General features: G+C 34.6%; 1 protein-coding gene across 1 annotated transcript; it reads left to right on the top strand.

Moving 5' to 3' along the window:
* Positions 1–7,057: 7,057 nt before the first annotated feature.
* LOC145691936 (uncharacterized) lies at positions 7,058–25,201 on the top strand. The gene is made up of 4 exons (XM_081767241.1): positions 7,058–7,648; positions 14,585–14,757; positions 22,303–22,442; positions 25,027–25,201. The coding sequence occupies exons 1-3, from the start codon at positions 7,372–7,374 to the stop codon at positions 22,399–22,401; spliced, it is 549 nt and encodes a 182-aa protein (XP_081623367.1). The 5' UTR covers positions 7,058–7,371; the 3' UTR covers positions 22,402–22,442; positions 25,027–25,201.
* The last annotated feature ends 667 nt before the right edge of the window (positions 25,202–25,868 follow it).

Raw genomic sequence — 25,868 nt, 5'->3', positions numbered from 1 at the left:
TTATACACGTGGGTTTAAGAGGTCACTTTCCTCTCTTTCTTTTTCCCCCTTGCCGTGTATTTGGGATTCCACTTTGCTCTTTTCTCTCCCTCGCCAAGGAAAGGTACATGCTCTATTTTCTGTTAATGCTAGTAAAAAAAAAAGTACACGATCATTAATATTTCAGAGTACACCATATTTTTATTGTCTGATCTATCTATAGCAAGAAATCATGTGTAATATTAACTATTTAATGCAAATGTCATAACTTATTCTTAAAAAGTATGTATTAAAATACAAAATATACACCACTTTCAACTATTAAGGAGAATGAATTCTGTTATTATTTATTTATTTTGCCTATTTCAACTTTGTTTCGATAAAATTAAGAATATTAATTAAATAATGAGTAAAATATTGCTTTTAAATGAGTAAAACAAGAAACGGCTTTTTGCAATCGATTTAGTGTCCCAAGAATATGTTTTAATCTCCTTCTTGAATTCGCATAGTTTGAAAGTTTTAATTACAGTAAAACGATAGTCACTTGTTATGTCATCAAAATGTATATGCTAAGGTGGAGGAATAGGGTTTAAAATGTATGTCAAGAATAGGATATTTCGCGACATGTTAGGGAGATGAAACAGTATATAAACTCAGTATTAAAAGTAAGTGAACATTTGCTCCAGTATTTTGTGAAATTCCACTTTAAGAGGAAAAATTCTATAACTATTTTCTCAATATGTAATAAAAGATACAGGTCACTCCACTAAATTTTCTCACTCCAATTTCTTAAAGTATATCATATTATGCTGCAGTTATTGCTTAAACATGAAATACGAGCGACATGTTTTGAGGAAATTTCATTCGAGGAAAATTACCTACATGATTTTTTTTATAAGAAGTGACTTTGCCTACACTTTTTATGAGAAGTGTACATACATGAACTTTTTTTTATAAGAGTCGGATTTCTTTCATATCACTTTCATTAAAGGCGTATCCTAGGGGGGAAAGGGTTCAAATATAGAATATGTCAAAAGCTGTTAAACAGTTTAAAATCAATTTTTGAAAATAGCACTTGGACCGTCTAACCTTTTATAATTTAATTTCCATTTAAATACCTGTTCTAAATGCGAAAAAAGGGTTCAAATATGATTCACATTTCAAATATTCTCCATAAATCTACTCTTCCCGTGAACGCCGGTTCTTCAGCCAGTTAATAAATAATTTTATGATTAGCGGTAATAAAAATAATAATTTAATGTTACAATGAAGGCAAGTTGTGTCATGTGTGTTATCACATTGCTTTCTTGATTGTTGTTCTAGGCCAAGGTTCCCTCTTTCTTAATTCAATTATCTAAAGATGTAGATTAAAAACTGAAAATTCTGTGTTTGGTCGGGAATCAATTCTAAACAAAGCATATTAAATTAACTATAATAGTAAAACAACATTTCCTGGTGCTAAATTTCACATTACAATTGGAAAGTTTACAGAATTATGCAACGAGAAATCTTGACAGAATTGTCCACGATTTTCGTTTTCCTCTCAAACGAATTGTGAGATACTACCTTTTACTTATTATTTGTCAGCATCCTTTCCAATTTTTTTCCCCATTTCTCATTATAATGTTAAAATTTACTCAAACTATACCTAGATCTCTATTAAATACGTAAATACCTCTCAGCAATAATAATAATATAATAGATGAGAATAGTTGTTCCGCTAATAACTAACCATAGTCATCCTGGGTAACTCGATCTATACCCCGTGGCCTATACATAACACTATCAAATAACGAAGAGAAAGAAGAAAATTTAATATTATGTCTATGTTCTTCCGGTGTCATGAGGAAAACTCACTAAAAGAAAATTAATTTAGACGGCCTATGCTCTAGTGAAGAATTCTATAAAAATAATCGATGTAAAATATAGTGTAATTATGTAATAAAATAATTAAAAATAATGTAATTTAATAAAATGTAAAATATAATTGAAATACACTATTGGTAAATTTTTGATATCTTGTTGCCTTATCTATTATGTAAATGAGAAAGTTACTTCTTCATCATGCATTTCAGATATTGTTATTCGACTAGAATTGAAGAATTGAAGATACTTTTATATAGATTAAAATCTTCCTCGTGCTTTTTTCAATAGATGCATTCATGTTTATCTTTTTAAAAAATGCCAAAATGTATTTCTTGCCTTCTTTGTTTATTTCATTCTTTCTATATAGAGAACAGGGAGATGAACAAACATTGACCAACTGGCCTGCACATATGGTTCGCTCCTTCTTAACGGAAGAAGAAAGATATTCTGTTGAAGTGTCAAATAACAAAGCAACACGAAGGACTCGCAGCTTCCCGGTTACTTTTTTCTTCGCCAAAACATTTAAAACATTCCATTCCTTACTCAAGTAAACGGAGATCAGCTTTTACTCACCCCCTCCTATTTTAGCTGAGAGCTGTCATGGAGTTCGAATTTGTTGGCAACATCGGATTTCAGAAAAAATATCTATTTCACTACCATGTAATGGGCGGAGAAGGGTAATAGGTCAATTTTCTGGACCTCACCCTAAGGCCGTCATGAAATTTCCAAAAGTCTATAGCCCGCTCCCCTCAGTGATTTTTAACGAATCATAGTGATTCTAACGATTCATACGAGTTCATAATGAATCGGAATCGCATGTTATAAAGATTTAAGTTGTAAATCTTGTGATAAGGAAGCTTTAGTATAAGTAGTAGTAGCGATAGTAGTAGTAGTAGTAGAACTGGTAGTTAGTAGGAATAGTAGTAGTAGTAGTGGTAGTTAGTAGCAATAGTAGTAGTAGGAACGGGTTAGAAGCCCCGCAGGGGTTGGTTGGGTTCTGTTCTCGATATAAGTAGTAGTAGTAGTAGTAGTAGTAGTAGTAGTAGTAGTTGTTGTTGTTGTAGTTGTTGTTGGTGTTGTTGTTGTTGTTGTTGTTGTTGTTGTTGTTGTTGTTGTAGCAGTAGCAATAGCAGTAGTAGTGACTTTTCCAGTTCCGGTGACAAAGAACTGGGGGGAGCGGGCTATACACAAGCCTTCATTGAGTATCTACGAACTTAAAAAGGGGGTAACAAAGCGACTTTGATTTACTTCGCGAGTGATACGAAAATAAAAAAAGAACGTACCTGTTTGTTGTTCTTCTGCCTTTATTTACATTAGGCGTTTAGTGATGTGCAAATGTTTGAGAGAAGTATGCAGTAGTAGCAGGTCTAGCGTGATTGCTTTGTGGTTTTTGTGCAGAGAACGGAAGGTTGGGGTTTATTCCGTACAGGTTTGCGTCATTGTGTAGAGGTTTTTGTGAGCTTAACGCAACGGGAAGTTTTTTTTTCTTGTTTACTTTCACTTACTACTAATTTGCATTTTCGGGAATTTTCTTGCGAGCCGTATAACGTCCTGCAGCTGTAAGCAGAGGTTCCGCATACGTGCGATGGCATTTTTACATGAACATGGCAACATTTATAAAAATGCCGATCGAAAATAGGAGAAGAATGGAAGCTGAAGTGGTGAAGACGTAGTTTGATATGCAAAATATTATATTTTATTGAAGAAGCATGAGTAAATTTAAAAAATACATGAAGCTGGATGAGTTCCCGAAAAAGGAGGACGTTGGAGTAACAATAATTACTGTGGATTGGTAAGTTCTCTTAGGTATGTGGTAGGGATGCGACATAATGTCGTAGCACATGTGGCCTCCTTTCTTTTGAAGAAAAAGTATCCCCTACAAACGCGGTTTCATAACTTTCTCTTGGAAGTAGCTCGAATATATCCTCCTAGTATTTGATTGTGATTCGATATGAATGGTTTCTGATCCTTATTGTCTTTTTACTTTTATTCCTCACACTTGCCCTTGTACTTTATATCTGCATGTGTAGTGCCCTTGTACTTTATCTATGACTGTGCGGGGGGCGGATTTAACGCATATCGCATGTCTTGTGCTACAGGATACTTCTTACTCTTGCATTACGTAGGGAAATGGTATTTCATGTGGAAGTGGTAATAGAACACAGAAGAAACGCAGATCAGGGTGTATTCACACTTTATATTGGAGTGTGAATACAACATGATCTGGGTTTCCTCTGTGTTCTGTTACCACTTGCACATGAAATAACATCATTTCCCTACGTAATGCAAGAGTAAGAAGTATCCTGGAGCACCGAAAACAAAGACGGTCTCATGTATACTATTACCAATCGTCAGAACATCTCTGGATACGGCCCTGTATATGCTATAAAAACGTTCACATTAAATGTTGCATTATACATTCGTAGTTTCAAAAACGTTACACGTAAGATTCCGAAATATTTTTATTGCTTACATATATATGTTCCAAAAGTAACATAACACATCACAGACGTAAATTTCATAAAAATGTGGATCCTTTAACTCTAAGATACCTTTATGGTTACGCGTCATGAATTATTACAATAACTTCACTTAAGATACTTCACTTCGTTCTTGTTTGTGCAGTGTTGTTAATGACTACCTAATGGGCGAATATGGGCTTAACAGATTAGACTAATTAACACAGGTAAGAACAGAAAGGGACCATTCTCAGGATAAATTTCTCTTGTGATTAGCGTCATACTAAGGGTGTGACTACTGCATGAAAGATCTTAGTCGGAACACTTTAGTATGACCCTAGTTCCACGTCAAAACGACTCTAAATAGCCTACAACCGCAAGATATTTAGATTATTTACACACGTCTATTAAAATATGATTACAAGGATTGTCCTCTAAATTTTAGAAATGTATGGAACCGTACAATAAATCTACTCATAAATTTTAGTTTGGGATGTCGATCGGAGTACGAGCAAATCCGTAGCTGCGGGGTCGGCCAGCGGGGCGGTCGCTCCGAGCGCTGATAGCAAGTGGGTGCACAAGAAAAAAAAGTGTTGGAAAAGAGCAAACAAAGCTGCGTCCCGTATGGGTATTCGTGCGCTACTAAATCAATATTGTTGTCGGTTTGCAAATAAATAAATTGGTTAAAGATTTTCTTGCTCGCTCCGCTCGCAATTCACACGCTCAATGAATGTTACAACAATTTTGTACTTATTCGCTTATAGCAAGGGTGCGCCGACCTAGCAAGAAGAAAAAAGTGTTGGAAAAGAGCAAACGACGTGGCGTCCCGTATAAATATTGGCGCCCTATTAAATGAATATTGTTATCGTTTTGCAAAGAAATAAATGTGTTAACATATTTTCTTGTTCTCTCCGCTCGCAATTCGCACGTTTCAATAAGTCACAACAAATTTTTAGTTATTACTTTGATTTGTTAATGACAATGTGATCTACAAGGTGCCTAGTAATGACTTATACTGTACACAGAAGCGGTTTCAAAATCGGAAACGGTTACAGTCCAAAGTATGTGATCGGCATTGTGATGGTGATGAGTATGCTTAGTTAATCACGCTTTTCTACCCAATTGGATTAATTACGATGGTAAGAATGGAGGTATGAAAATGAGAGGAGTGAAGAGACATACGCAAGTTGCTGTTTGCGCGGAAATATTAAAGATGAATGTAACTAACTTGTAGAATAGGGACTTACGAGGGGATATCCGTGTTTGGGGTTAAAATTTTCGATTTTTGAAAAGTAGCATTTTCAAACTGTACGGTCTTTGAAGTTTGATTGCTGAAAGTTTCATGTTCATACGACATCAGGTTTCCTTTGAGAAATGTAAATTACTGTGTACTTCCGTTGTGTTTTAAGGCTTAAATATATCTATTCTTAGTTTTGACGTTCATTCCAGGTTGTTTCATCATCCCACTCTTCTGTAATGATGTAGTAAATATATATATATATATTTTTTGCTTTGTCGTTTGGAAAGAATACCCACATCATTTTGCTCACTGTTTTTTACTATTTTGCGTTATGTATTGGATTGTATGAAAGCGTGCCAGAATTACATGGAAGGAGACAGCCAAATAAACCCACACAGCAAGGAATATTTCCTCAACCAAAAGAAAATATTTTCCTTGATTTGCAAAAAATTTTCCTTCTCTGGAGATTTCCATTCTGGTTTCCCTAATGTATTCCGAATATTTCCCGAAAATATTTTCTCAAAAATGTTTGTAAAACATTTTAGAAATTACCGAGAGTACATTTTGAGAATGCTTGCCAGAAAGTAGATCCAGGAAAATATTCACAAAATATATTAGAAATATTGTTTTGGATATATTGTAATATGTTTTCACTGTTCAGAGGGGAAATATTTTCGAAATGATACTAAAAATGTTTTCCATATATGATACGGAAAACAATGAAATGAAATATATTCCATATATTTAAAAAATATTTTCTAATACGTTATTAACAATATTTTCTATTTTTACGAGAAAACATATTGAATATATATTTTTAAAAACGTTTAGAATATTTTAAAAATATTTTTTTCGTAATATAAGAAATATTTTTCAGAAATGTTTTAAAAAGGTTTACTTAATTTTTTACAAAAGTATTTTGGTAATCTTCTCATATAACTTAAATGAAGCATTTCCGACCAATATTTTAGTATTATTTCCAGAATATTTTATCGAATTTTGAATATAAAACTTTAAAACAGGGAAAGGAAAATATATTAAAAATGAATAGAAAATGTTTTCCGTTATGTTTTGGAAAATATATTGTGTTTTTAGTGAACCACATTTTCTGATATATTATAGAAACATTTTTACATTGTTTTCAGAATATACTCTTTCGTTACTGGAGAAAATATATTCCTTGTTATATCTGAGAAGTATTCCAAATATTTACCAGAAACATTTTCAAAAAATGGAAAACATTTTATGAAGTACAGGAAATACATTTTTAGAACGATAGCAGGAAAATAATGTAGCGAAAATTTTCACAAATTGTACTAGAAATATTGTGTTGAATGTAATGTAATATGTTTTTAATGTTGAGAGAGAAAATATTTTGGAAGCAATACTAAAAATGTTTTACATACATGATATGGAAAACAAAATAGGTTCCAAATTGACTCTCCATAGGACGTTTAGTCTTGGAGCCACTTTTCACACCGATTTGCGTTAATGCAACGCAAAAGTAGTGTTTCATTTGGCCGGCTTAGAAGTCACGCAGAGGTTGGTATAGTTCTGTTCACGACATAAAATGGGCTATTTATGTATGCTGTGATATTTTCAGTTGAAACATGGGCTGATCCTGAAATACGAATTTAATTATTAGTGGAGATTGAGATACAATATAAAGGAATGTTCCTTGCCGGCCTGGCATCATTGGAATTTTCGTATGTTTCTGTGTCGTGCGTGTGTATTTTTTCAAATTTTAAAAATTTTATTTTGAGTGTTATGCAGGATTTATACTGTACCAATTATTATCCAGCGAAGTAAAGTACAGGAAAATAATGTATGAAGCTTAAATACTATCACGTTAAGTTGTGTGCAGCGAAGAGTTATCTAAAAGAAGGAATCATGTATTCTCCGACTTCTGATACGAGATCTATAGGGAAGTTAATGGATCGATTCAGAAGCTATGTAGGTACTGAAAATACTTTTCCGAATAGACCTATAGCCACAAAGCTAAATTTTGACGACACATTCGACCTCTTAAATAAAAGGAAAGGGGATAGTGATGGCCAAAGACAATTACGGAAAAAGAAAAAGGAAGAACCATCAGCAGAGGAAGGTAGATATCGACGTTGGAGATATTTTCGATAAAGTATCTTGTGAGCATAAAGTGTCAAGTTAATGTAAACTGAAATGAGTGTGCAATGAGTCTGAGAAAGCAAACTATAGATTAGTCTATTCCGTGCAGTTTTACTATCCGGATCCATAGTGTATGCAGTAGTAGGAGTAGCAGTAGAAAGGTTAGAAGCTCCCCCCCCCCAACGATTCGTTGGGTTCTGTTCTCAACATAAAATGGGCAAATTAAACACTTTCCAAAATTTTTCTGTACATTTTACAATGTGTGGATCCGTATAGTAAAACTGCACCGTCTTTTCTGTTCTAATTTGAGGTTCCTGATTGTAAGGGCCAGGCTTGGGTAATAAAATGTGGGGTCAATTACATAAGGCGAGAATAAAATTAATCGTAATGTACAGAATAAATCTGGGATATAGTATACAACAGGTCCTCATCATTTCCCGAGGACTCACGAAGTTCAGTATTTTACGGATTATTCATTGAGGACCTAGGAACTTGAAAATGGGGTAACAAAGCGATTTTCATTTACTTATCGACTGAAACTTGTACATGACATACCACCATTTCTATACGTGGTGCAAGAGTTTGAACTATCCTCGAGTACGGTGCACTTTATGTGCGCCTCTGTAATGCCCTTGTACTTTATATTTCACTATGTGTGTGGGGGGGGAGAAGGGACTTGAACGCATATTGCATGTCTTGTGCTCGTGGATAGTTCTTACTGTTGCATTACGTACAAACGTGATGGTATTTCATGTAGAAGTTGTAATAGCACACATAAGAAACGCAGATCACGGTGTACTCATACTGCATATTCCAGTGTGAGTACAACATGATCTGGGTTTCTTATGTGTTCTATTACCACTTGTACATGACATACCATCATTTCTGTACGTGGTGCACGAGTAAGAACTATCCTCGAGTACGGAACACGATGAGGAGCTGTTGTATACTATTACCTAAATCTGCGTAACACTGAAAGATCTGGTAAACTTTTTTTTTTTTTTTTTTTTTTAGGTTGATAAACTAACCTAAAGTGGAGATGAGTTGTCAGAATACAGCAGCAGTAATGTACAGTGAAACCTGTCTTCAGCGGAATCGAGCGGGACTCGTAAAAATTTCCGTTAAAGACAGGTTTCCGCTTAATGGAAATAGACCTTTCCGTTAAAAAAAAAATATATATGCTTATAACGGACATAATGAGAAAATATGTTGATGTACACAACTTGTTCAATTACAGTACTTTTTCCTTCTACGGATTAATACCCCCCCCAAAAAAAAAACTTAAAATAAACACAAAATATGCTGTGTATACTTTCCTTTATTTTTCCCAATAGTCAAGCAGGATTTTTGCATACATTACTACTACTTGGCTGCGGTATACTTCAGGACACAGAAAAGCTTTCCCTGGAATTTTGAAAGTCCTCTGAACTCTTTCCTCCTTGTTTTCACGACACGTGATGGAGATATATAACTTCTGTTTTACCTCAATTCCTTTTTTCCAGAACTTTGTTTTGTCAGATTTTTTTTTTTTTTTTTTTTTTTTTTTTTGCTGTCGCTAGTTGCTACACAAGCGGGACAGAAGTATGCCTGCAAAGAAGACTGACAGCTGACATGCTACGTAGGACTAGCGTAAAATTGTGGGAGCTGAATATGAGTAGTGATTGACGAAGGTTAACACTGCCTATAAAGATTTAACAAAAGAACGAAGTATTTATCGCAGACAGTATATGTTTACCCTCTCACAGGATGTTTAAAAATATTCTAAACGATGTAGTCTGAAACTCAGAATTTTCCGTTAAAGGTTTATTTTGCTTTCCGTTGTCCGCATAACACAGTTTCCGCTTAATGAAGGGACTTTTACATGTCTTTTACTCCAAAATCCATGGGACCATGAAATATTTCCCTTTAAGACAGTTTTCCGTTTAATAAAGGGTCCGTTGAAGGCAGGTTTTACTGTATTAACGTATACTGCGCTATTCTATTTTAGGTCAGATACTGCCAATATTTATGTTAACTTCTTTAATCGGAAAATTCACTGTTTACTAGCTTAGAGAGTATTTTCAAAGTGAAGAGCTACATTTCTCGAAGCAGATTCAGTCTAGGAAGGCTTTAGCTTTGTGCGAATAAATATAGTGTCGTAGAGTTCGGATATACACCATGCTACAGTTCAGCCTCGTGCTATGTGGGAACTAGCAAGCACTAGTGCTGTCTGAATCAGAACGGTAAAGGTAGAGGAGGGAGCAAAGTGTAGGTGCGACTGCGAGTAAAGAGTGATATTGAAAAATAGAACAATTTACATATTTCTCCTGTACATTTTAATGGTTTATTCTCGCATATAAGAAGCAATTAAGAAGTTGTCTTTTACTGGAACATTGCCTTCATAACTTGAGTTCATGGTGGCTTCTTTGTGCAGTATGTAAATACAAGCGTATACTTTGAATCAGGGTGGATTGATTTAAATCAGTCTGATTTAAATCACTTGATTTTTTAAATAAAAATCGTTGATTTAAATCAAATTCCGAAATAATTTTAAGTGAAAATAAGCAAAGTCCCGTTTCTGTTCTGTTATTCCGATTTTATGGAAGATGATAATCATAATACAATGAGACTCAAATGTACAGTATGTACAGCTTTGAAAACAAGTGTCATGCAGAGGATGATTAGGGAAAATCCCGTTTTGAACGGGTAACAGGGCAATCCTGTTTTCTTCTCTTCGTAACATAGGGTTTATATTGTAAATCGTTAGCTATTCCAACGGGGAAATCACCATCGACATTTAAGACGAGGATTCTTTTGTGTGCGCGTCTATATATTTGTTCGCAGATAATACGGCGTATTTAGAAGTGTCCTATCCCTCTCCGATTTTTTTTTTTTTGTTGTTGTTGTTTTGTTTACACTTTATAACTTTAGGCAAAATTTATGTATTTCGTGCCGCAAGCTAATTACAATTTCCTTTAAAATATGCCCCTGCCAAATATCAGTGACTTTTGAGGGAAAAAGTGTCACTTTAATAAGCGTTGCTGTACTTTTTCCTTAACTTTTAAATTATATCACCTATTTTTAGGTGATAGGATAAAATCTTTATTATTCGATTAAAAAAGTACCAATAAAGCTTTTTACTTCGTTTTTTCAAGATTGAAGGAATTGTAGAGCACGTTACATATGCTTTCACTTCTCTCTGCGTCGAGACATAGGATGTGAGGACGTCATAAATTAAAAAAAAAAAGATATTTTTTGTGCCTTTTTTTATTATTTTTTGGCGGGCCTACATTTTGCATTCAGAATACTGAAATTCTGCACACTCGTTCAGTGCACCCTTAGTATTTTTCAGATGATTTCAGATCTCTGCGTGAAAACAGGGGGGGTCCAGAGGGGCGAAAATGTAAAAAAGGTTATTTATAAAAAAAATATCTTTCTTCGCGATTTCCCCGCCTAAGATGGAGACATATGAATGGTACCATCTGAAAGGCTGTTCTGTTCCGAAGAGAATGATGTACGAACCATGATCTTAGGATAAATAGGGATGTTTCAGTAAACTGTTACCTGAGATCATGTTTTATACGGAAATCTGGGGTATTCGGGGATATTATTTTTCGCGGGCTTACTTTTGTATCTAGAAGTTTGAAATTTTGGACACTCATTCACTTCACCCCTTAGTATTTTTCAGATTTGTTTCAGATTGTTGCCTTTAAACACAGGCGGTACAGAGGGGTTTAAAAAAAAAAAGGATATTTCTTAAAAGAAAATCCGTTTTTTCGTGATTTTCCAGCCCTAGATAGCCTACACGATGGACACATTTGAATGGTACCGTTTGAAACTGTTTTATTCTAGGATAAATAAGATGTCTGAGGAAATTTTTATATTACATCCGTGTCATCTGGGGTATGGTGAGGATGTTCTTAGCTCATTGTTAAATATTTTTCCCGCCCTTATTATTCAAGATAGAAGCTTGAAATTTTATACACACATTTAGTACACCCTTAGTATTTAACAGTTGATTTTGAGATCTGTGCGTTAACACAAGGGAGTCCAGAGGGAATCAAAATTTGAAAAAGAAAAATCAGAAAAAATCCCGACATCTCTCAAAATTTTCCGCTTCAGGGACATGATAGGGAAAATGTGAGTGTTACCGTTTTAAAGGCTGTTCTGTTCTGAAGAGAATGAGAGTATGAACCATCATCCTAGGATAAATAGGGATGATGCTTGACTGAAAGTCTATAATTTACCAAAAAAAAAAAAGTTATAATTTAAAGCTAAGAAACATTGTTTGGGATTGATATAGGTTAACGATTGGGGATTAATTCAAAATTCAACCCCAATACTTTCACTTAAATGGCATAATTGGCATTTAATACTAATTTGTAATGCTTTTCCTTCAGTTCGCGAGTTGTATTATACGAGGAGAAAGATTTGATTTAAATCAAAAAAATCATCAAAAATGATTTTTTTTTAAAAAAAATCATGATTTTTTTCCACCCTGCTTTGAATTACGTTTTAAAACTTACAGGTCAGATTACGATTTTCATCTGATTATTTCATCCATATTCACATTCCTTATATTTTGATTACTTATATACATTCTTGAACAGAGTCAAATTTTAACTTTCCGGGATGAGCGCTGTAGTAATTTATGGCAGAACGAGCGGATGTATTTTTTGTAACAGTAGAGGTTATACAACTTGATTTTAATTTGTATTGTAATGTATTTGTTTTAGTTTACATTTACGTGGGAATGTACTATTTTAGGTCCGTATAGATTTGCAAAATTTACAAAAGGAGTACTACTTTTATTTCAGGAGAGCAGTGTGTAATTAACAGGGTTGGCTGGTTTAAACCAGCTGTTTTTTTTTTTTCAAAAAAAAACAACTGGTTTAAACCAAAAAGAAAAAAACGAAAAATGCTTTAAATCGTGTGAACTTCATGGTGACGTTTCCACATATCAAACCATCCGTATTACATTTATCTACTTTCCACCCTTTAATCAACGGGTCCCGTGTTTAATTCTCGGTCGAACCACAACCCATCTTTCAAGTGTAAACCAAGTAGCAATTCGAGGTGTCCCTCTAAGCAGGAGTCCTCTCCGTGATAAAGATGTTAAGCCTAAACATACGAAATGAAACCAAATGATATATTTCTACTTAAATGAATGCCTGTTGTTTTATAAAGAAGCCAAGGTTGCTTAAATATATTGATAGAAATTGCCAAATTTATCAAGTGCCTACGTAGCTTCCAACATCAGCTTGACTTGGTTTTAATTTTATTGAATGATATATACATACCAAATTTGTAATTTAATACCTCAATTTTAGCGTAGTGATTATGATCCGTTGACCTTAAAATTTTACATACAGATACATGTGAAGTAATAACAGGATTTTCCTAATGGCTAATGCGGGAGTTTCCCGATTTATATATAATTCTAGGTATAATATTTTTACTTGTGTAACTGTTTGTCTTTTTGTCCTTCTGAAATTACTCTTGACAATTATATTAACAAGTAGGACCATGTAAAGATCAGTACAACGTATTTTTATCAGAAGTCCTTCGTGAGTGAGTCGGCAATCGCATTTGTGACCAATTAGTCCCGGTTTCGTGTTCAAATGGACAATTTCTCTTGGATGTAAGTCGAGAAGCGGTTTGGATTCCGCTTTAAGCTTGTGGTCCCTTCCAGCATAACCTTGTTGTTGCATAATAACACCAAGGGGAAACAAACTAATTTCTGTCCATATTTAATATGAATACATAGAGTAAATTATTTAAACCAAAAAACTGGTTTAAACAAACAAACAAACAAAAAAAAGTTTAAACCTCCCCCCCCAAAAGTTTTTTTCAATAAAAAACATGGTTTTGGCCAACCCTGGTAATTAATAACAATATATGATGATTTTAGTCTTTACGTAATCATTAGCTTACGCGCATACGCACCCTCGCTGACGCACTTATTCCTTACGGACGCAACTTTACGCTGCCCCATTCCTTGTTGCGCTCCTGTCCTGACTCGGTTATGTAGCATTTGTAGTTTTTAGTGGCAACCAAATACCCATGTTGGTTGGTGTTTATATCACAACCGTTTCAATGGCATTCCTTCGAATGCGTATTTACACCCGTAACAAGTAAGCCTTCCTGAAGTGTCTTTCGTCCAGTAATATAACTCTTCCCGTAAGAAATACTTTAGTTGCTGAGACTGAATTTACTGATCAAAGATTTGAAATGTAATGAATTTGAGTATGTGGAGCTAGGACAGTACTTTATACTTTTACTTGTTATCTGGCGTATATTGTCTTTCACTTTGAGTTCTGTTATTATGCTGAATAAAATTAACAAGTCAAAATACAGATATAGGCGTAGTAACAATGCAGAACGGGCTGTTCTTTCTTTAATATATATATATATATATATATATATATATATATATATATATATATATATATATATATATATATATATATATATATATATATATATATATACAAGAAAGGGAATTTCCATAAGTGATGACAAATTATTGTTGTGTTTGATCTAGTTACGCATCGTGGTTTTAGTTGTTAATTATAGAAACGAGCGTAGCGAATCTTCTACAATTCGACTCGATCGGCATTTGTTTATTTGTTTTTCGTTTGTTCTATGTTAATTATCGTAAAAGTTAAAATGAAAACGCGGCGTGTCTTTCTTCAACTGGCGGAAATAATTGTATTGCTTGGGGTTGTAAAACTTCAAATGAAACGTTTATTTTATATCTTAACGCTTATGCCATGTAGTCTAAAGAAGACGTGGGGATCACGGTGGTTCATTTGTAGAATGCTTACTTCTGGTGCGTTGGGTAAGCAGGTCACAATACTTCCTTGAGAATTCTTACATATTTATACAGAAAGCAAATTTAGGAAAATGATATTTATTTTTATTATTATATTTTCAGTTTTAGCTGAAAGGTTAGAAACAGCGGAAATGGAACTAGCTAGTTGTCATGCGAGGAACAAAGTGCTAGAATGCAACATGAGGGATCTTAAGACGTCGAAAGAAGAAATGGAATGTAAGCTGAAGCAAGAAAGACAAGCTCTAAAAATAGAAAGGGATCATGATAAAGAAAAGGTGAGTGAACTATGTATGTTCAGATAACGTTCCATAGTTATACTCTTTATGCTAAACGAGATGGATGAAGAATGAACGTAAATAATTAAGAAATTACATTTTTGTACTCTCCCGCAGAGAATCGAACGTGAGACTACGTGCCCGAAATGCACACACACTAGTAACTAGATCAGCGGGCAGTACTATGTATTTTCAGATTACGATATTCATTTCTTCTTTTTGTATTAGAACAAGTGTAATTTGTCAGTTAATTACGTTACACAGACACAGTTTATTCAACTGAGTGTGCAATTGGGGGGTGGAGGGACTGTAGGCACGGTATTAAATAGTAGATCTCTCAATGCACCTAGTTCGATCCTAGAGTATGTGAGTTTATGATGGACAACCTGATGAGCGTGAGTTTTCTTTTCACCGATTCTTTCATCAATATCCCTAGTTCGATCCTAGGCTGTGCGAGTTTATGATGAACAACGTGATGAGCGTGAGCCGCAGCTTGAGGCGTGAGCGTGAGCGTGAGCTTTGGCTAAAAGTGTAATAATTGGTTTCTTTCTTTACCAAAGTTTTACATTTAATTCACATAATAATGCCGAGTGAGCGTTAGCGAGTGGAGACGGGTTAGTGCCCCGCAGGGTACGTTGTTTTCTGTTTTTATTACAGCTAAATGGGAAGACGTTCCTGTGTTCTAGAAGATTGCTGCCTTCTTGGTTATGTCACTAACCGTTACAGTAAACAATATAACTTTCTCCACGTTTCTTTATATTAATATATATCAGGGTTGGCAAAAACCATGGTTTTTATTGAAAAAAAAAACAACCGTATTTTTGGTTTAAACCAGGTTTGTTTGGTTTAAATAATTTGCTCTATATATTCATATCGTATATGGACAGAAATAAGTTTTTTTTTTTTTCAACCTGATGTTATTGTGGAACAACCGGGTTATGCTGGAAGGGGTCACATAAGCTTAAAGCGGAATAAAAACCGCTTCTCGAGTTAAATCCGAGAGAAATTGTCCTTCATTTGAACTCGGAACCAGGACTAATTGGCCACAAATACGATACGTCTGCCGACTCACTCACGAAGGAATCCTGATAAAAATACGTTGAACTGATCTTTACATGCTTCTTGATATAATTGTCAAGAGTAATTTCGGAAGAGCAAAAAGATAAACAGTTGCACAAGTAAAACTATTATAGAGAATTACATATGGACAATTTCTAAGTACTACGGAGTACAGAACTAACTTAGTTCAAGTTAGTTAACAATGACTTTTATTGGTCCAAATTAAAGAAATACGACGACTTAATTTGCATATCAGTAAGAAAAGTGAATAAAGATACGAATTATTTGAGTCCACTTTGGCTCAGACTCATTTATACATAAATAGATACCAAAAATAGTTCTCATTTCACTAAATGCCTCTCGTGGGGTCTGTATGACCCCTCCCCCCCACACACACAAAGTACGGCATTTCGAAGTATTTTATCAATAGTAAACATTGAAACGAAACAATATTTAGATTTTTTCTTTGATTGCAATTACATAATAATAACAACTACAAAAAAATCACAAACATTTATAAACTTTAAAAAAATTTGCTTTCGTAGTATAATCTTTTTGAGTAATGAATGGGGAATTCAGGTCTGAATATAACACGAATAATATATGGGAGTGAAACGTGATAACCCACAAATATGTGTTCATCAAGATTTTACAAACACTTACACTTTTACGAACATTTTTCGTTTTTTGGTTTAAACCAGCCAACCCTGGTATATATATAGGGTGTAAAAAAAAATTAAAGCATCAAACCTACAGAGGTGATTTGTCACATCAGAGCAAAGGAATAGTTCCTATGGACCTGTGGTAAAAGGTCCATACTTTCGAAGCTATAGACTGTCGAAGACATAAGAAAATAAACTTTAAAAATCTATAGCTTCAGTGTGGGACCGAGCGCAGTCAACGAAGACATCACTTAAGAACTAGTATGTGCCCTATTCAGATACCCATGTTTCAGAATTCTGCGGTGCTTGCGTATCAATGGACAGTTTATGAGCACTTCAACTTTTCTGAGTATTCCTCAACTGGCTCTATAAAAATTAATGTGTAAGTGCCGCAAGATTCTGAAATATGGATATTTGGATAGGGCACGTACTAGCTCTTAAGTAATGTGTTGACTCGACTGGGATCGGTCTTACAGTAGTGGAACTCTGGACCTCTAAATTTCCTTTTCGCACGTTTTCGGCAGCCTGTAACTATAGACGTTTGATCACGGGTCCATATGAACTTTTTTTTTTCTTTTCGTGTGCAGAGTAAGAATTAAATGATAACTTAGCTGCTGATAGTCGAATTTCGGTTAAAACTACGCTAGAAGTCGTGTAGCCGAATAGTAACCGAGTAGTACTCAGTGATACTACACTTTGCCTTTTCCTGGATTACTATAGTACGGAAGGTATAACGTCGTTGCTTTCCCGTGAAAAGTTGTAATGACGTTTATGGGGAGTTGCCAGCTTGGTTACTCGTGGCTCGCTGAGCGCAGTGAATGGTGGCTGGTGATTTGCTATCCTCTTACCACACCCCCAGTGACGAGCAGGTCCAAGTGCGGGAAGCCAATGACGCTATACCTTCTGACCTTTAGTTACCAAGAAAATTGTCAAAAGGTGTTAACCAACTTACTTGGTTACATTAAGCAAAAGGAATAACAGCTGTACAGTTTTGCGGTAAAAATAGCCGTCTCGTCTTTGTAATTGCTCATTGCACTTAATTATTGCTGGTACTTGGACTGTTATAGACAATTAGTTATTTTAACTCCTCTTCCTTGGTTGCAGGACTCAGTTATTCAGGATAAATTAACACGTCTCAATTGATTTTTCTTTTCGAGTATCGAAATTCTTATATAATATTAAATTAGCTGCAGTATGGAATATTTCGAAGTAAATTTTTCTGGTCACAATATGAAACATCCTCAGATATGCTAGTTCTCATTGTCGTGTATGCGATGCACTAACCAATTAAAGTAGTGTATACTAATTACGGCTCTCGATTAATTTAATCGTGTGGTTGGCATAATCATAAATATATTCATCTTTATTAAAAATTAGTTGCTATATAGATGTATATGTAGTATATAAGCGAATTTTAAAGGGAAATGTAGACATAGTAACTCCCACAGGATTTTTTTACAGGGGGAAGTGGGCAAAATGACCGACATACAAGCAAAGACGCGGATACAAATACCTAGAACCACATAATATTTAATGTAAAAAAACAATTATTACAACTCACTGCTAACTTCACTAACTGTTGTGTGTGAATAAAAAAATGTAGCATATTTTAATACTAATTAGGAAAATCCATTGCTAAAGCAAGTGCTCCCTGCAGCGGGCGGCTATGGTTACAGAATACAGTTTTAGTGTTATTGATACCTCGTAAGTGAAATCCTCATTTAGTTGGGCGAGGAATCTAGAATACAATAGTGCTATGATAAAGAAAAGAGTAAGTTTTTATATTTTAGGTATGTTTTGTATTTGTAACCTGTTCTTCTTTCCGAAAGTATATTCTCCTTTAGAACAACTTAACTCTGTGCTTCAGAAGTGCAGAAGTACAACTTTTATGTAAATCAGGCGCAAATATATGTATTGAAAATTGAAAGTAAAGATAACCATGAAAAAAAAGCAATGATAGAACGACAGTGTGAAAAATACGAACCAACCAGTGCTAGATAGCCACTGAAAAGCACGAATATTATTAACAGAGTGAGCACAAGGGCGTAGCAGGATGAGCTTGGTGTGCTTCCGTATGGAGCGGGCATGTCAGCGACGGTGGATATGCACGTAACCGAGGGTAGTGTAAAAATTTTATATCCCATACAACTATGCCTTACATCTAATAGAGATTTACTTCACTCCTGTGGTTCTGCATCATCACTTTACATAATGCCTTGAGTTCATAATAGCTTCCTTACGGAGTACCATGCATTACGTATTTCTACCTATGATAAATATTATAATAGATATAAGGTTCCGATATATAGTTACATGTAGATTGCTATTGCAGAATGAATCAACATATAAATAACATAAATAATGGTTTGCGCCTTCCATTTCAACTCAGCCAAAAAATAGTACCATCACCATCTCAGATATTGTTGAAACTTTTTTTTATAGCAACTAGACATGTTTTTTAAATGACCCGTATTTTTTGTTGTCGGAAAAGATTTTCCCGCCAAGTAATGAGCCATCAAGACGGGAAGTTCAATTTACGAATTTTAGGGGACGTGGAAAATGGTAATCTTCGTAGCCTCATCATTCAGCTATGGAGACAGATAGTTATAATTCTTGTTGTGGTATGTACACTCATGACAAAAATTATTGTCGCATGTCTATAAATATGTTGTTGTAGGAATATAATTTGATAATGAATTCGTCCGGTATTTCTTATATTGTTAGTATGTGTATAATCGGGAAAGACGATGTATGTGGCAAATTTCATGTCAAAAGAGCAGAAAATAAGAACAATAAAACGAAAATAAAACTTTCTTGTCCATTTAGCAACATTTTGTTTTACTCATTCTAATTTTCGTGTTTGTAATTCTTTTCTTCTGAAATTTACTACGACTATACATTTCCCGATTATACATGTAGTATCAGTATTAATAATACCCTGCAAAATCATTATCAAATTATATTCTTATAAGAAGACAGTTATAGATATGCGACCATCATTTTGGACATGAGTGTACATAGGGATATAAATAAAATATATTTTATTATAGTTTGGTTTGCGCATGCGTATCTTTTGGTACATAAATTAACAAATGAATGTAAGTTTATCTCTAAAGTCGAAGTTTGCGTCGAGCACTTCCGGTTCGAATTTTAAAATTCTATTTTACGGTTGGTAAGACCTAGTTAGGCGCTTCTCGAAAAAAAAAAATTGTATTGCTTGTGTGTGCAGCCGTCTTGTCGCAAAAAAATTCGAGAAACCGTTAAATTTTCAAAAATCACCTTTCTCGAAATCACCATAATTTAAAATCCTGAAATGTTGTCAAATTGTTCAACTTTACATGAATAATAAACACCCCAAATAGCATTGTCGACCAATGCTTCATGAATGAACTACAGCCTCTTGAAGTTAGCGAAGTTTCATTAACTTCAATATCACCGTTGGCAACACTGAAAACAATGAAAGTGCAACAATTTGATGATGTTTGTGGTTCACATTCATTAAATAAAGAATAAAAGTTTCTCCTGGCTCCTTTTTATTATTGATCAAAAAGGCTCTCTCAAATAAAAAGATGAGCCTCCCTTCTCCGTTTTCTTAAACCGATGTAACCTGAGGTGTAAATTACGATTACGAAACAAAGTTTCACTGATTTTTTCCACTCTGAAGTAATTATTTGCTTACTTAGTGTCTTCTTCGCTAATAGCATGTAACCATGGCAGATGCTCCAATAGGTGTAGGTGCACTCACAACTCGTAGCACGTTGTCGATAGTCACAAAACACTTATATTCTCTTTTCTTATTCTCTTCTGGAAACCTGTACCCTGTTGAAGGTGCATGTGGAAACAAAGAAAAAATAATGAAATGAAATCTTGGGAGTTTTACGTCCCACGTTTATGCCGGTTAGGCTAAAGGAGACAGCGATTATGAGAAAGTGAAATGGCGGAATGAAGAAAGTGGGAGGAAACGAGAGAACCCCGAAAAACCCACCAGCACGGTGTTTGTCCACCACAAAGTCCACACGGCGCGAGCTGGGATCGAACCAAGGACCCCAAGCACCGGAGGTGAACGCTCTACCACTGAGCCACCGCGCCTCCTGGAAACACAAAGAACACTGCAATTTCATGTAATATTTGATTTATTGATAATATTTCTGCTATCCATCACTGGTTATTATATATGTATGTAACAAAAGTTAATTTTTGCAAATTTCTTAAATCTACACTTTGAATTGCAGAAGCTCGATTTTGGGGAAAGCATGAAGTTAGTCCATAGTGACCCGTTACTGCCATAAAAGCCAAAGATGACTTCGGTAAATACCAGTTACCGGTCGCACACTTTCCCACTTTTTTTTTTTTTTTTTTTAATTGTCGAATTCGGTTTTTGGCAACAAGACGAGAGTAATACCCGGAGTTGGTACTTGCACTATACTCACGAATTTTTCTGCTGGTTTAATACTGTGAATCTGTTTTTCGTTTTCCCGTGTTGCCACATTCTTATCCCCCCTCTCCCCAATACGTCGCAGAGACCCTTACCACGGCCGGTTTCACTTAAAAGCCACTGCTTTATCGGACCTGTCTGCATCTTGGACATCTGAAAGCAATTTTTAAAGTGGAATGCAGCACCATCAGAAATCACTGAAACGGTTTATTAAATTGTAGACACTTATTTTCACGTACTCGAACCTTTTTCTATAACGCATATTTTCGCTTTTCTTCGAGTATTTTTAGAATCTTATTCATGGCTATGAGTACGAGCCGAATCGTGTGTTTTGTCATCGCTTATTACGGCAAAACTGTCAGTTGTTTCATAATAATATATCACTCCCGTAAAGGAGATTTGCTCGTTTCTCCAGTGATCACTCTGAACTTCCCTTTGCAGAATAACAGTCCAATTTAAGCGAAGTCCACATGCAGTAAAATAGAATTTTTATCTTGAAATTTTACACAGTGCTTTGCGGTAGCATTTTTTTCCACTTTCATTGTTGCAAACTGTGACTTCAAAGTTAACGAAAGTTCGCTAACTTAAAAAGGCTGTAGTTCATTCATGAAGCATTGGTCGAGAATGATATTTGGTGTGTTTATTATTCATGTACAGTTGAACCATCTGACAAAATTTAAGAATTTGAAATTATGATGTTTTCGAGAAAATGACGATTTTTGAAAATTTGACGATTTCTCGAATTTTTTGCGATAAAACGGTTGCACACAGAAGCGATACTTTTTTTTGGGGGGGGGGGGGAGCGGGTAACTAGGTCTTACCAACCGTGAAAACAAAATTTAAAATTCGAACCGGAAGTGCTCGAAAAAAGCATAAACTTCGACTTTTCACATAAACTTACGTTCATTTGTTAATTTATGTACTTAAAGATACGCATGCGCAAACCAAACTATAATAAAATATAGTTTATTCATATCCCTATGTGCATACCACAACAAGAATTATAAATCTACATGTCTCCATTGCTGAATTGTGAGGCTCCGAATTTGACCATTTTCCACGTTTTCTACAATTCATGAATTGTACTCCCCGTCCTTGATGGCCCATTACTTGGTAGGAATTTTTTTTCGACGAAAAAAAAAAAAGCCCCTTAAAAACATGTCTAGTTCCTATTAAAAAAAAAGTTTGAACAATATCTGAGATGGCGATGGTACAATTTTATTATTTATTTATTTATTTATTTTTGCCTCAATTGGAACTCAGATATCTAATTTAAGTTAAAAACAATGTACATTTCTCATTAATTTTTAGTTACTATAAAGATGTGACTTAAAATTTGTAAAATGCTGTACATATTTTAATTTTTTGCATTTTCTTTTTCTATAATAGATTATTAAAACACATGGTACAAAACGTAAGAAATGTTTATTAAGCACTGACCTGTTCCGAGAGATCAGAAAAAATGATTACGAGCTGTTTTTGGAATGAACATAGCTGTTCTTTATGCTATGTATTGGGTAGTTCAGGAAGTGAGTATTTATTGAATGTTTTATTATTATTATTCGATATGCACATTAAACCATATAGTTGAGACTATTGTATTGATAGAAAGTTGAGACACTATAATATTAATAAATTTTCATAGAAATAGGCACTAACTATACATTTAAATAGGAAAAATGGGTCAAATAGAATTTACTGTAGGCAGCCAATGACACCCCAAAATAAACAAACTTCTGTTCTTTATAATATATCGAACGTAAAGGAACGACATTGGTTGATTTGGCGCTTTATTGATGCATTTCGAAGGAAAAAAAAAAGCAGGACACGAGACAATGCTTCAAAAAGACGATCCGCCCAAGAAAAGAAGAAAATTCCCGACGAGAGCTCACGTCTTGGTTCGGATTGCACGTTAATCAGTAGGTTCACGTTTTGTATAGCCTCGCTGTTCACGGGACGTTAAACTCAAAATCAACTGAACTGAAAGAAGAAAATATATTCAAGCTGATAAAAGAATTCGCCGTACAGAATTTTGAAACTGTTGACATTGCAGAATAATGCTGGATTTGGCCCATAATTCCGTCATGGAATGTTAATGTCATGGTAATTGTAACATAAGACAAAGCAAATTATTCAATAGGTATATTAGATTTCACTGTTGTTTCCTTTTCAATTATCTGTGTTGCAAATACGTAGTAATAAGCAGTAATGCAGTGTAATGAATTGCTATGAAGTTATGAATATCCTTTACGTTAGAGATATTGTAAAGATAACTTCACAGAAGTTTACTTTGGGGTGTTGTAGGATGCCTACAGCAAATTTTATTTTAGCCCAATATAGATTCATGCTGAAAAAAATTTCTGCAGGTCATTGTCTCCGATTTTCCTGAAATTAGGATATATCATTCTAAAAACAAAATAATTAGACCCATTTTTTTCTGCACTATACAAAAAAAAAAAAAAAAAAAATAGACCTAAATTAAGCATTTGTTGCAACTGAGACTTTCAGTGACTGTTTGCCATGGTATTTTAAAGAAAATGTGGATCAAATTTAACCTTTCCGAACTTCTTAATTTTAGGTTGTGCAGTTATTTTTTGAGTTTTAGTGATATTAATGCCTATTTTTAAGGCTTTTAGTACGTAATCATCCGGTTTCTATTTTTGAAGTACATTATAACCCATTTAAGTAGATTAACCTATTTAGATATACGGCTTTGCGTCCAAACGTCCTGCTCCGGTATCACAGGGTGGTATAGGAGCAGAGGGCTGGTGTTATTTATCACTAGCCTTTAAGATATATCTATAAGTGAGCATAGTGAGAAGGTCCACATATACTTCTACCTTATTAATTTATACAGTATGGCGCTAAATTCGGTGTACAAAAGCAGAGGGGTGATTCCTTAGAGTTTAAAAAAAAAATCCAATAAACATAGGGCGGAAACTCCATCGTTTATGTGTTATAGGCTGCTGAAATCATAAAAAATGAACTTTAAAGGTTCATAGCTCCAAAACTATGGGACCTACCTTGGTCCGGTCAAGACTTCCCTATCCAAAAATGCGTGTTTCAGAATCCTAAGGCGCTTCCACAACAATGTTTATAGAGGGAGTTTGACTACGGGCCTATGATATAAAGTACTCTCTAACTACCTCCATAAAAATTGTTGCGTGAGTACCTTAGGATTCTAAAACATGTATTTTTGGATAGAGCACATATTAGTTCCTAAGTGAAGTCTTCACCCGACTTTGGTAGGTCCCATAGTTTTGGAGCTATGGACCTTTAGAATTGATTTTTTCATGTTTTCGGCAGCCTATAACACGTGAACGATGGGCTTCTCGCCCTAAGTTTATTGGAACTTTTTTGTTTGTTTTACTCTCAGGAAACACTCCTCTGCTTTTGTACGACGAATTTAGCGTCATACTGTAGGTATCGTTAAAAAAAAATGTAAATATTAAGCTAGGCTTAATCTGCACTTTTTAAAAAAAGTTTATATCTCTATTACTTTATGGCAGGCATGCATATAGCGGAGTTGGAATTTGGGCACCAGAGTCCAGCGGGCACGCTCTGTGTCGGTTTTCTACATTATTTATTTACAAATACTGAACAAAAATTCAGAATAAATTCAATCTTTTAAAAGTTTTTTTTTTAACTCTTTTTAAAGCGAGCTTATCTTCTTTATCTTTTAAGTCGAAGCAGGAAATATAAACCAGCGAACGATTTCTGTGTATGAACTCTGTCAAACTCGTAACCCAGCTGAGTTACTTTCCTTCCTTCGCTCAGTAATACTCATGCATCTACAGTTTCCATTTTTATCCTAAGTTAAGTTTATTGTGTTCTGTAATATCATTTTAAGTTTGGATCATAGTTTCAATTCTATATTTACACTATAACTTTATTCAGCGTACCAAATTTGAGTGATAGTTATTAAGATATTTAGTATATAACTTCCAAAAGTATAGGAAACAATGTTTTAGTATTTTGGATAGCCTGAGGTAAGATAAAAAACCCGCATAAAACGCTTCGTTTGACTTAACCTTGATTCTGAAATATCTTTCGTTTTTAAATTTTGTCACACATGCTACAAATAGTAATTTTACAACAATTGGTTTATTTTAGGAGTCCACTGTGTTTGGAGGCTATCAACCGAGATGATTTCAAGATACGCCGCACACAGGTACTACATAGACGGTACCAAATTTGACCGTAAGTAAGGATGAATCCCAGAAAAAGGAAGAAAGTGTTGTGACTCACCTAGCATTTCAGTGTCTTCCTATGTGATAAACTATCATCAGCCTCCCATCATTAGCGCGCGGCTTGCTCAATTTGCAGATTCGACGAAAAACGTTTTATATATAGTGTGTTTGGCATTGAGACATTTAGTATAGGAAGCCCAAAGTTCATAGCGTCAACATAACACCAATTTAAAAATATAGACTGAAGATCTAATTAATTCTTATTGACTGTGATTTTTTTATTGGCGTAGCTCACTTCGTGTGATGTGTATGGTACTCATTTAAGCTAATTTGCGGGTATATTATGCTTAGTTTTAATTTATGGCAGTTAAATCACACTTCAGATTCTAAAGTAATGTATAATATACCTATTTCGTATCGCTAAATATATTCTTAGATGAAGGTGACAGAGAACTTTTCAAGAAATAGTTTAACTTATTTTGTGTGTGTTGAGGGGAGGGGGGACGTAAGTAAACGCATGATTCTGCTGCTTGGTTTTCGGTGATTGGTACAGTCATCTTCTGAACTACAATACTAGGGTGTGGGGAAGAGTTTGTAAGGTGCAACTCTGTTCGAACTTTTCTTACAAAGTAAGTGGTTTTTTTTTAATGTTAAATAAAACTTGTTAAAATTGATACACTGATGAGGTGTATATACATTTCAAACTATTATAATGTACTGTATGCAATTAGTAGACTTAAATTAATATAGACATTTTGTTTATGT

Source organism: Thermobia domestica, chromosome 8 (assembly GCF_964235325.1).
Source record: "Thermobia domestica chromosome 8, izTheDome1.hap1.1, whole genome shotgun sequence".
NCBI classification, from domain to species: domain Eukaryota; kingdom Metazoa; phylum Arthropoda; class Insecta; order Zygentoma; family Lepismatidae; genus Thermobia; species Thermobia domestica.
This window is presented reverse-complemented; position numbering and strand designations above follow the sequence as displayed.

Coding starts and splice junctions, on each gene's coding strand:
- LOC145691936 (XM_081767241.1), top strand. CDS start 7,372: ATGAAGCTTAAATACTATCACGTTAAGTTGTGTGCAGCGAAGAGTTAT. Junction 7,649..14,584: donor AGAACCATCAGCAGAGGAAG/GTAGATATCGAC, acceptor TTATATTTTCAG/TTTTAGCTGAAAGGTTAGAA. Junction 14,758..22,302: donor GGGATCATGATAAAGAAAAG/GTGAGTGAACTA, acceptor TTTCTATAATAG/ATTATTAAAACACATGGTAC.